Consider the following 13,757-nt stretch of genomic DNA (forward strand, 5'->3'; position numbering starts at 1 on the left):
AACTATTTAAGAGGTAAAATTCACTGTATGTGCCACATGCAACAAACATAACAAATTAAATAAATTCTCTGGATTGTATTATATTCCAATTCTTAACAGTTCAATACCATTGGCATACTGAGTACTGGTATTAATGGCCTTTCACTGACCTGAGAACAGTGTTTGCAGTGGTTAAAGGGATACAGTAATTCACCCAAAAAATGAAAATTCTGTCATTATGTACTCAGCCTCATGTTGTTCCAAACCTGTCTTCTTTAGGACACAAAAGGAGATGATTGGCAGAATGTTGCAGTCAATCATTCACATTTACATTCATTACATCTGTTCCATACAATGAAACAGTGCTGGGTAGTAATGGATTACATGTAATCTGGATTACGTAATCAGATTACAAAAATCAAGTACTTGTAATTGGATTAAATTGCATTTTATAATACTCATAATCGGACTACAGTTACTTTTTATAGATTACATGATTACATATTAATATGGCAATGGCAGTAAATTGCTAATAATTTATTGATCATTTTCGTATCTACAGTATATCATCATATTCTTACTCCAAAGCGCAATAGTGTCACAGATGAACATTTTGAGCATGTGCTCCTTTTACGTTACATCAGTAAGATATGCACCTCAGTTTTGGAACAAGCGATGGACTATTAGTAAGCAGTAAGGGTTAAACGTATTTCAGTGTTTTTAGATGAAAGCTTTGACTTAGGCAACGTCGTTGCTGTTGATTTTATGGTAAGTAATTTTCGTTCATTTTATGATTGTTTTATGTTGATTTTATGATCATTAATATTCGTAATGCTGCTATTGTTTTATGCACTTAAAACGAACTTGATGTCCGAGTGTCATTTAATGTTTCTTTCATTCATGTAATGTTTAATGCACTTTTTATAAATGTCATAAGGAGCTCTTTTTGTAGAGAATAAAGAATGTAATACATTTTCTTTGTACTTTTGCTTATGCATGTGACATAAAATAAAATAGAATTAGGTTGAAAGTAATCCAAAAGTAACCCAAAAGTAATCAGATTAGATTACCCCAAAAAATGTAATCTATGAGCATTTTTTGTCATGTAATTTGTAATCAGTACCTGATTACAATTCACAAGTAATCCGCCCAGCACTGCAATGAAAATGAATGGTGACTAAGGCCATTCTAACATTTCCACAGAAAAAAGAAAGTCATACAGATTTGGAACCACATGACAGTGAGTAAATGATGACATGATTTTTGGTGGTACTAACCTTTTAAAACTAGACCTCAGACAGAGGAAAGTGGATTTGTATCAGAATGGAAGGAGCGCTCTGAACTTTCCTGAGATTCAGGGACAAACTTATCTAGGACAGTGTGTGTGTGTGTGTGTGTGTGTGTGTTGTAGGGAGGTTAAGGAGAAAGAATGTTTCCTTGCACTGTTCTCACAGGAGTTTGTCTATTTTTGTCCCGTTCCCTTTCAGCTGAATGAGATGGCAATTTTATGTGCTATTACTATGCTATTATTCAGCTCTATAGATGAAATTACTTTGACGTCACACCCTTCCATGTTCTGCAGTTTTAGTCATCTTTTCACATTATATAATATAATAATACTTGTTAATATTAATAAAAGATACGAGTCATAACTTGGTTCAATAGGCCTGTATGATTATGTCGGACATGTTACAGGTGAATGAAAACACATCATCATATGCTTAAAACTCTTCTAAAGCCTGACAAATGTGGCGTATAAAAATAAAAACCAAAGTCTAAAGAGTGAAAACGATAGAAAAGTTTTCAAATCTGCAAAAAAAAAAAAAAAAAAAAAAGTGATGAATGAAGTGAGAACAGCACTTATTACCAACAAAACCAGCACTGCTTTAAGACTTTACAATAATTCATAGATATTAAATCTTACAAGGAGTGTTTTGGGTTTAATACAAATTAAACTTTATTGACAGCAATTGTGGCATAATTTTGATTCCTAGGGAAAAGAATTTCAGTAAGTCATATACAGTGGCAAATAAAGTACTTAAACCCTTTGAAATTACCTGCATTTATGTATAAATTTGTCTTAAAATCTGGTTTGATCTTCATCTAATTAACAATAATGAACAAACACAATCTGTTTCAACTAATAATAAAAGTTATTGTAATTATGATTACACACTGATAAGCCACAACACTAAAACCACTGACAGGTGAAGTAAATAACATTGAATATATTGTTACAATTGCACCGGTCAAGGGGTGGGATATATTAGATAAATTAGGCAGCAAGTGTACAGTCTGTTCTTGAATTTCATGTGTTGGAAGCAGGAAAATTGGGCAAGCGTACGGATCTGAGCGACTTTGACAAGGGCCAAATTGTGATGGCTAGACGACTGGATTAGAGCGTCTCCAAAACGGCAGGTCTTGTGGGGTGCGGTGGTTAGTACCTACCGACAGTGGTCCAAGGAAGGACAAACGGTGAACTGCGACAGGGTCATGGGTGCCCAAGGCTCATTGATGTGTGTGGGGAGCGAAGGCTAGCCCATCTGGTCTGATCCCACAGAAGAGCTACTGTAGCACAAATTGCTGAAAAACTTAATGCTGGCCATGATAGAAAGGTGTCAGAACACACAGTGCATCGCAGCTTGCTGCGTATGGGGCTGCGTAGCCGCAGACAGGTCAGACTACCCATGCTGTCCCCTGTCCACCACCGAAAGCGCCTACAATGGGCAGGTGAGCATCAGAACTGGACTATGGAGCAATGGAAGAAGGTGGCCTGGTCTGATGATCACGTTTTCTTTTAGATCATGTGGACAGCCGGGTGCGTGTGTGTCATTTACCTGGGGAAGAGATGGCATCAGGATGCACCATGGGAAGAAGGCAGGCCGGCGGAGGCATTGTGATGCTCTGGCAATGTTCTGCTGGGAAACCTTGGGTCCTGGCATTCATGTGGATGTTACTTTGACACGTACCACCTACCTAAAGATTGTTGCAGACCACGTACACCCCTTAATGGCAGCGGTATTCCCTGAGTGGCCTCTTTCAGCAGGATAATGCACCCTGCCACACTCCACACATTGTTCGGGAATGGTTTGAGGAACATGACAAAGAGTTCAAGGTGTTGACTTGGCCTCCAAATTCCCCATCTATGGGATGTGCTGGACCAACAAGTCTGATCCATGGAGGCCCCACCTCACAACTTACAGGACTTAAAGGATCTGCTGCTAAGGTCTTGGTGCCAGATACCATATATATAATACAGAAAGTAGTGATTTGTAAATTATATTCACCCTTTGCTATACAGAAAGCACTACAACTAAACATTATATGATGTTTTACCTTGTGAATTTCATAGTTGTTTTTTTGTGTTTTTTTTAATGTACAGTAATTTCAAATCAGATGATTGCAACATGCTCCAAAAAAGTTGGGACAGTCGAGTGTTTACCACTGTGAAACATCACCATTTCTTCTAATAACACTTATTAAGCATTTAGGCACTGAAGACACAAGTTTGTTAAGTTTAGAAAGTGGAATTTTCCCCCATTTATCCATTATGCAGGTCTTCAGCTGCACAAATGTATGGGGTCTTCATTGCCATATTGTGCGCTTCATAATGCTCCACACATTCTCAATTGGAGATGGTCAGGGTTGCAGGCAGGCCAATCTAGCACCCACACTCTCTGCTTATTCGGCCAGAATGTGGTTTGAAGTTGTCCTGCTAAAAATGCAGGGACATCCCTGGAAAAGACGGTGCTGGATGGCAGTATATGCTGCTCCAAAATGTTTACATATCTGTCTGCATTAATGGTGCCCTCACAGATGTGCAAGTTACCCATGCCATGGGCACTGGCACACCCCTGGTCCATACAGACACTGGATGGTCATTTTCCTCTTTGGCCCAGATAACATAACGGCTTTGTTTTTCAAAAACTATTTGAAATGTGGATTCATCGGACCTTAAAACATGGTTCCACTGTTCTACTTTCCATCTAAGATGAGACCGAGCCCAGAGAAGTCGGCAGCGCTTCTGGACAGTGATGATGTATGGCTTCTCCTTTGCAGAGTAAAGTCTTAACTTGCATCTGTGGATGCAGCGGCGAGTGGTGTTGACTAACAAAGGTTTACTAAGCCCATGTTCATATATCATGATATCCATTACAGATGAATGATGTTCTTTAAGACAGTGACGTCTGAGGGATCAGATAACACGCGCATTCAGAAGTGGTTTTCGTCTTGCACTTTACGCACCGAGATTTTACCAGATTCCTTGAATCTTTTAACTATATTGTGCACTGTAGAGGGTGAAATGCCCAAAATCTTTCCAATTTGTCTTTGAGGAACATTGTTCTCAAAGTGCTGGATTATTTGCTGAAGCATCTGTTGGCAAATTGACTAGTTTCGAATGATCCTTGCTCTTGAAGGACTAGGCTGTTTTTGGAGGCTGCTTATATACTATGACACGATTGCCTCACATGTTTAACATCTCCTGTTTCACATCGCCTTGTCATTTCAATTCGTCAAATTGTTTTTAGTCTTAAATTGCCTGTCTCAACTTTTTTGGAGCGTTACAATCATCTGATTTGAAATTACTGTACATTAAAAAAATAAAAATGAAATTCACAAGGTAAAACATCATATAATGTTTAGTTGTTGTGCTTTCAATATAGCAAAGGGTGAATAGAATTTACAAATCACTCCTTTTTGTTTGTATTAGCATTTTTCATACTGTCCCAACTTTTTTGGAATTGGGGTTTGTGATGAGGAGGAGGGCATGGTCGGGCCGTGATGGAGCATGGCAGGCGCTGAATCAGCTGATCAGCGGGAGAGCGAGATAAAGGGGCGGCCGGAGACGCCGGTTGGAGAGAGAGAGAGAGACACACGTGGCCACGCTGCACGTTTGTTTATGTTGGTTTTAAGTTTACCATTAAAGTTTGTTTACTGTTCAGCCGGTTCCCACCTCCTCCTTGCCCATCCTTTATCTGTTACAGGGTTGTGTATATATACTGTATATATGGCACAAAATCAGCTTTTCCTTCACTATCCACTCCAATGCATACATTTAAAGATAAAACAAAATTTTGTTGTAGTAAGAAATTCATACGTAAGTGCAGTTTATATCTGTCTACAAAACTGAAATTAGTTTTGCATCACGTTCAAGCATAAACCTTTGGATCAACAGGTTTCTAAGACCATGAGAAACAAATTTAGTCAAGTGTGTCAAACTTTTAAAAAAAAGTTGTTTTAAAGTTGTGCCATGACCATCTTTAGGACAAAAACTCTGACCAACAGATACCTTTTATCACAATGTTATACTGTTAGATAAAATATATTTGGAGGACAAAGTCGGGATGAATCTAGAAGAGCTCACTGAGTTAGGCAAATTTAAAGTGTGTCAAACTTTTGGCTGGTAATGTATATGTGTTGTTCATGCATGAGTTTACAATCTTGAAAATACATTTTTCAATTAATATTTCCTCTGTAATCCTCAGGAGAACGTTTCTCTAGCAGATATACTGTGTTTGAGAGACAGTGGTCTGACTGAGCAGGAGTTGTGGGCGGTGTGTGTGGAGTGTGTGCGTTCACTGCAGAGCATCGCCCGCGCAGCGCTCTTTCACACCCTCTGCATAACGCCCGACACGCTGGCCTTCAATGCTCATGGCAATGTGTGCTTTATGGAACAGCTCAACGGTGAGTCACAGATTTATGATTCAAACGAACACTCATATTAATCAGTGTTTGCTTCATTTTATTGAAATATTCCTTTTATAACATGCACCTCAACTAATGGCTGTTTTGACAGACGTGAGAGCACCGTGTCATGTCCCTGTCTTTATAAAGTTGTGCGATCTCTATCTAATGTGATTTAGAGAGTCGTTTCATGAACAGCTCATCTGTGTTTGTGTTTCAGCACAAACTGTGCCAATAGGGGAATTTGTTTGCATAATAATTAACAGATACAAAACTCTCCAACAAGCATGGAATTTAAAAGTTGATTTAAAGTTAAAATGTAAATATACCAAAAACCAACCAGCCCCTTCATCATCTAATCTTGTGTTTCAGTTATCTAATCAGGCTCAATACACAATGAATGTGCTCTCTAAACATCCCGGTGACTTCCTCTACTGGTGTAACCCTGAGGAGTTTCTGGAGGAGGTGATGTGTAGTCAGGAGGAGAAAGCCTGACCTATTTAACAGAGCCAAACTCTGCAGCGGCGTCTGGGGGAGATTGTGAAGCCTTTAGTATCTCTTCACATTGTGCCCTAGTTAGACAGTGACAGTGAATTATAATTAAATATCACAGTCAGATCTCACAGACTTCTGATCATTTTACACATTATTTATGTCAGTTATTTGACTCTGACAGATCTAATGTTACTGTGATTTAGAAAGCCTGATCTCATGAACATTACGTGACTGTGGCAAGTTTTTGCAAAACGAAATTACGAGCATTATTGCACATTTCCCTGCAGTGTCCCACTGAAATGTCCAGCAGGGGGTGCCAAAAGCGAGTGAATGGTGCCGTATTCGGACAAGGCTTTTAAGGTGAATATTAGATGGACGTTCTAATGAGTAAAACGTACCTCCCTAACCTAAAACTTTAACCTAGATCTAAAATCAGATGAGAGGTGAACAAAACAGACATCCTTAACCTAAACCAATGCATAATTGCATAACTGCATTGCAACCAATTGCAATGCATTTCATGTCGCTTCTGTGACACTTTCGTCTCACGTGTCAGCTTGCATTCTTGGCTGGGTTCAAACCAGCGGACTTCCATGTCCAAAGTCCAGCACTCTAACAGGTGAGCTACCGCAAAGCTAATCATGTTGGAATACGTGTGTAAATGTAGGTGAGTCTGTAAAAAAAGCGTTAAAGTGTATCGTCTTTCAAATGATGAGTTATAATAAAAGTGTTTCGATATCATAACATATCAGTGTTTGAGCAATAGTGTGGAAAAATGTGTATGAAGGTGAATAAAATGCACAGTTGTTGTAGCGCCTCTAGTGTACATTTCACCAAGAAACTGCGACGAAATGTCAAACACTGCACATAAAACTCAGTTTGCAAAAATGTAGTTATAATAACGTTCATTCTGTGAGACTAGGTTGGATTTAAAGGTATGCTACCTGACCCGAGCCGGACGGGACCCATCAAACCATTGGGTTTCGGGCCGGGTTTGGTTTGAAAACATTTATTATAAGTATTATTATTATTATAAATATGTAACATCTAAATAAAACCTAGTTATATTTTTTCTTTTGATTTTTCACAGATGATCCTGAAGGCTGCTTTGTTCCTCCAGAGTTTGAGCAGACTGGAAGTACATTTATGGTGAGCTTGCAACAATCCATGATCCTTTTGATAATGCTAGTTTTTTTATTCTGATAGATCAAGTCAAATGGTACAATTAAAATTAAAGAAATATCTTTTGCTTGTCACATTTATTGGATATTACACACACACACACACACAAAAGGAGTTTTGCTGCTTGTTCAATTAATTTAACCCTCCTGTTGCGTTCAGAATCTGCAGACATCTTTTGCATTTGCGGGTCAATTATGACCGGGTGGATATCAAGCTTATAAATCATTTATAACACGAAGGTTTATATCTAAAACTATATTGTAAGTCATTAATAGGTTCTTAACTGTTCATCCATGTAAAAAGATTGATATCTTTGGCATGCTAACTAACAAATATAAAAGTTATTAATTAATCTGCCATTTTTTTATTTTTTTTATTTTGGAAATAATAAAATGTAGAAATTCTTTGACATTTCAAAATATACATTAACTACAGCAAACCCAGTGTGATACATGTGAAGACATCTTTTTTATCAACATTTCTGTGAAATTTAATCTAAATATAACATAATATACAATTGATATTATCATCTAATGTGAGAATTATTAGTAATTTTAATGAATTTCCTATTACTCATAACTGCTCAATACATCTTGGTGGTCAAAAGTTATGAAACCAAAATATTGTTTTTCAACTAAACATCATGAAAACAACTTTACAGCTCAAGTATACAACATTAATACTTCTTGTTTTGAAGCTAATGAACTGAACTGTTGTATGATGTAAGCTGGTTCATCAGATGCTGCAGAGTAAAAATGTGGATGATTTCCTCTTTCAAGTCCTATTTAGACTAATGTGTGCATGAACTTTTGCTCTCGTCACACCCCGTTTAGACAGTAGTACCTTTAATTTAATTTATTTGTTATGTTTGTTACATCTCTCATGTGTGTTTTGTACAGGAATGTATGTGTGTCTGTGTGTGACTTTATGTGTATGTGCATCCCATTGAGAGATAAAAAAAGTGTGTGAGAGAGTTTGGGGAAGAGGCAAAATGTAAGTAAAAATCTAATTCATAGATGTATATATATAATTATTATGTGTATTTTGATAGTCTTGACAAAGTCCTAAAGTTTGGTTCCCATACTAAAAACGATGTGGTATTTAAAAATTATTCGAGGTCAAAAATGACCCAAACGCAATAGGAGGGTTAATTGAAATAAACTACATTTACATTTATGCCTTTTGGCAGACGCTTTTATCCAAAGCCACTTACAGTGCATTCAAAGTATCCATTTTATCCATTTGTGTGTTCCCTGGGAATCTAACCCATTGCTAGCGCCATGCCCTACAAGAAGAGTGAACTAAAGCAAGATAATTCTAGGACATGTTGTCACAACTTGATTTCATTGTGTTCTATACATTTAATTTTTTTAATGGAAGTTTATCCATTTGAGTTGGGACTACATGAATACTTTTTGTGGTTTTAATGTAGCAATGATGAAACTGGGCAGGGGATTTCCAATTCCTGGCATGCTTTGCATGGGATTCGATAAGGTGTAAATATTAAAATGAAGTGTTATTTTATGTGTTTTTGTGCAAAATGAATATAAAGGGTAGTGGTCGACCGATATGGTTTTTTCAATGCCATTACCGAAATCTAGAGAGCAGGATGGCAGATGACCGATATAAATGCAGATAAACATAATGCAATTTCACAACAGCAAATCAGATGTACACAAAATGATATATTTACTCAAATTTGAATAAAATTGAAAAACCTGAAAACAGAAAGAATTCCCAAAATGACCAAATATCAGCCGATTAATCGGCCTTGCCGATATATCGGCCTATCACTCTGAAAGGGGGATTCTTGTTAGTGTTTATTGTTTTATGTTTAGATTTAGAAGAGTTTCTGTTATATTGGAGTTTGAGGAGTTACCGCAATGGTGAATAGTGGAGTTTGAGCTAACGATGATGATGAAACATGAAATTGATTGCTCACTTCATTGAGCAATTGCTGTGCTAACTATGGCGTTGTTACTAAACCACACTCTGTAGTGCTTCCAACCAGCATGTTTTTAGCATGCAAACATTCACTTTCACTAGTCAGTATATAAAGAAATAAAAGATATTTATTTGAGTTACATTGACACGTCTAATTTTGTTGGGTTTACCCAATTCAACGTAGTTCTTTCTACTCAAAGTATTAGTGTTGAGATTACATAGCAATTGTAAGTAAAGAAAACTAATTTCAAATATGTGAAACCACTGTCCACGATTGAGTCAAGTTCAGCCAAAGAGCTATTTTTTGAGTACACATTGTAAAATCATCCCTGGTTCTGAAGAATACCAATCAATCGGTCAAGCAAACACAGTTATTGCCCGATAATTGCAAAATGGACAAATATTGGCTAATTAATCATCCTGGCTGATATATATATATATATATATATATATATATCGGCCTATCACTAACAAAGGGGGATACTTGTTAGTGTTGAATGTTTTGTCATGTTGAGATTTAGAAGAGTTTGTTATATTGGAGTTTTGGGACTTACCGTTAAGATGAATAGTGGAGTTTGAACTAACGAACATAAAAAGAGAACATAAAAATCGATTGCAATTGCTGTGCTAACTATAGCATAGTTACTAAACTACACTCTGTAGTGCTTCCAAACAGTGAGTATTTAGCATGCAAACATTAACTTTCACTAGTTAGAACATTAAGAAAGAAAAGATATTTATTTGAGTTACATGTCTAATTTTGTTTGGCAATTGATTCAAGTTCAGCCAAAGAGCTTTTTTTTAGTGCACATTGTAAAATCAGCTCTGATTCTGAAGAACACCAATCAAAATTAACAGGGGAAACTGAATCTAATATTCAGGGTTCTGAACTGTTGACCGCATACTTATTTTCAAACTGTTTAGTTTGCTCATAATGTTCCTGTGTGGTGTGGTAACAAGATAGTCATGTGGTTGAATCGATTTGCGAGCACATGGTGAATTTGTGCATGAGGCAGATACTTGTGTTGATAATCATTAGTAAATTGAAAACAGACTGATTTTATGATGTTCAGGATTGAGAACACTGACACACATCTTTTTATAGAACCAAACATAATCAGGATATATGCATATGCAGGTTCAGTGACGCTTCACGTTATCACTTTTATTGAGCACTACAGACACTAAACAGATGAGACACGCTCGTTTAACACTTGAAACACTCAGAATAAAATCAAACATTTCTGTTTATTTTCTTTGAAGTTTCATTTTTCATCATCGATTTACCTTTTGTTGAAAAAGTTTGTACATATGAGCTGACATGTTTTCTATGACAGCTGTGACATATTTCTTTATGTCTATAGTTTTGACTGCATCCAGCAGCTAAATTGAATAAGGCGTGTTGAAATATTGTCACCTAAAAAATGCTGGTTCATGTTTTGGAGAGCAGTGTAACTGAACTATGCCCAGACAAGCTTAATCACATGCTCTTGTCCGGAACTGGACCACAGATTACTTGTGACGACCGCTGATGTTGTTGCACACGCCGCTGTTGTTAAACTCACTGCTGAGTTTTGCACAGAGAGCGCTCAGATGTTTAGACTGTGATGTCATTTTATCAAAATCAGTCAGAGGGTCAGATAAAATTTGTTTGGCGGGCAGCATTGAATCACCCAGTGACTTACATTAAATAAAGAAATTGCATCATACCGGGAGACTCTTAGAAGTGGTGGTACGCAAGAAAAACTGCCGGTACTCTGTAGACTAAATTATAAAAGTGCAGGTACTGCGTTCCGGTGAGTACCCGCCCACTTCAAGCACTGTGCCTTATGTAATGGCAACAAACAACATTTTCAATCAAACACACAGACGTTCTGTTTCTCAACTCAGCATTACAAGAACTTCTTTGTTATTCATGTTTTGTGAAGTTCTCAGTTGGTTTGTTGCATATCAGCATCATGTATCTCTACCCAGACTATACTCTTATCAGTATTTACTATGAGATTCTCTTCATCATCAGATTTGGGTCAGACAGATTTAATCTCGCCTTTTTGAGATTCTGTGGTTTGCTGCAAATTGAATAGAGAAAGAATCATTTATTATTGTAGGCTGTGTAATATATGAGGTGTCAGATATGATGGATATCAGCTCTGCATGTATTTGGCTCTGTTGAACAGAAAGCGCATGATAAATGAAAATAAAATATACAGTAGTCTGAACAAAAGTGATTGCTAAGAGTTTCCTAAGAGTTTCTTTGTAACTGGTGTAAATTATGTGATGGATTTAACTTATTTTGATTGATTAATTTATGTACCTTTGGTATAATGTGTTTTGAGGTTACTATTGCACTTACTATTGAACTTAACTTGCACTTACTGTACACACAAAATAATATAAATATATATATCTCTCTCTCTCAGGGTCACATGTTCTCATTAGGCTCCACCCTCTCAGCGGCACTGGATTATGTCACTGATGTTGAGCTGCAAGTGGAGTTGAGTTCAGAGAGCAGATGTTTACTGAAGCAGATGCAGAGCGAGAAACCGGATGATCGACCACGAGTGCAGGTTCATTGTTTTTTTTTGTTTTTTATTTAATTTGAATTCAGACAACTCTGTAGGGATATATTGGAAAGCTCGGCTGGTCCCGCTAGAAAAAAAAATGTCAAAATGTTAATAACTACAGTCTCGACCAACACAAAACAGGTATCATTTGAAAGCTTATAATCTCTATTTTCCAATGCATGTAGACATTATGACCAAAACTGAACAAGTGCTTTGAAATTTGCAGACAAATCAGAAATGTTCCGTTTTCGTTGTATATATTAGTGCAATCAGTAAAAACATCAAACTCATCAAATAGTCATGTGTCATATGTTGTTGGAAAGCTCTCAAAGAGTAGAATACAACCAGCCTATTTGTTTTACTCACAGACAAAGATATAGCGAGTAATAGCTAAGTATATGTCTTTGACAATTATGTTGATGTTGCTTATATGCCTCATTTTCACATATAACTTCACGAAAAAATAAACAGAACATAAAACATCACACACCATTTCTTAGAGGAGGTGATTATCTTTCAAACAAGTCCACACACAAGGTAATCGATGTATAAGATCATTAAATAATCCACATGACGCACAATGTTACATATGACCACCAGGAGATGGCGCCAAATACATGACACAGATTCAATGATGACTCAAATGACACAGAATGAAACTCATTCTGTGAAATCTCATTACTAAAATCATGTCTGTATGCTATGCAAACCTTTAGTCATTGTTGTGTTTGCATGTGTAATTAGTTCTTATGTACAGTTATTATGTTGTATTTGTTTGGAGATGTTTTTGGACATTATGATCAATTATTTATGTAATGCTATAACTTTTGATTGCTTTGTCGTATCAATGGAAACATTTTCTCAGATACAGTTCACATGATTGGAAAAAAAATTAAATACAATTCTTTTGGAGCCACCTTATTTACACCCAGAGATATATAATGTCAAATCAGAGAAATAAGAAAAAAAGTAAGTATGTGGCTAATTTTTTTGTTGTGATTATTCAGTAGTTTCGTAGGCTTAGAATCTCAGAATTTATCATAATCTATATCATTAAAAATATGAAAAGTTTTCTTTACAATGATAAAAACACTTGACCCTCCTTTTTTTTTTTTTTTTCGAGTTATACGCCTTTAATGTTGGGTATGCCACTGAAACAGGAAAACTTTAAAAACACCTTCAGAGCTTAAAGGGTTAAACTATACAATAAAGTCTTATTAGCACATTTATTGGATTGTAAAATAAATGTATACAACACTGTTCCAAGATTAATCCTTTTGTGTCATTTAAGACAAATTAATTTTTGAGACGAACACAATTTTCTATTGAAACAGGAAGTTGAGACTAAAAACTTTATAAGAATTTTATATAATTTTCTACTAAATAAATAAAAATTAATAATAATAAATTAATAACAGTAAAATGAATTATTTAATGACTTTAATTTAAAAATGTCGTGTGGTGTAAGCATCAAGTAAAAGAATTTATTTGCACCTTTAGTACGTGTGAGTGTACACATCTTAATCATTAATTTAAAAAAAAAGGTTTTCAATAATATACAAAAATTATAATAATATCATGAATTTTAAATCACAAATATTAAGAGGTTTTCTTAGGGTTTCTCCATTTGACCAGAACAAAATGTGTATTAAATAAATAAATAAATAAATAATAATAATAATAATAATAATATATATATATATATATATATATATATATATATATATATATATATATATATATATATATATATATATATATATGTTTTTTTTTTTTTTTTTTTTTACTGTTTCTGGATGGTTACTTAGACATTTTATTATTATTATTATTTTAAACCTCATACAAATATAAATATTCACTGACTTTGAATTAAAAAAATTGAATACATGTTCATCATAGTAGATGTGT

The 13,757-nt window shown here is 35.6% G+C and overlaps 1 protein-coding gene across 1 annotated transcript in view; it reads left to right on the top strand.

The window, feature by feature from the left end:
• LOC127411680 (kinase non-catalytic C-lobe domain-containing protein 1-like) overlaps positions 1–13,757 on the top strand; it is a 63,053-nt gene that overhangs the window by 1,081 nt on the left and 48,215 nt on the right. The window contains 3 exon segments of the mRNA XM_051647392.1: positions 5,466–5,664; positions 7,250–7,308; positions 11,706–11,852. Of these exon segments, the coding sequence (XP_051503352.1) occupies positions 5,466–5,664; positions 7,250–7,308; positions 11,706–11,852 (405 nt within the window).

This window comes from Myxocyprinus asiaticus, chromosome 21 (assembly GCF_019703515.2).
Source record: "Myxocyprinus asiaticus isolate MX2 ecotype Aquarium Trade chromosome 21, UBuf_Myxa_2, whole genome shotgun sequence".
In the NCBI taxonomy this organism is placed as follows: domain Eukaryota; kingdom Metazoa; phylum Chordata; class Actinopteri; order Cypriniformes; family Catostomidae; genus Myxocyprinus; species Myxocyprinus asiaticus.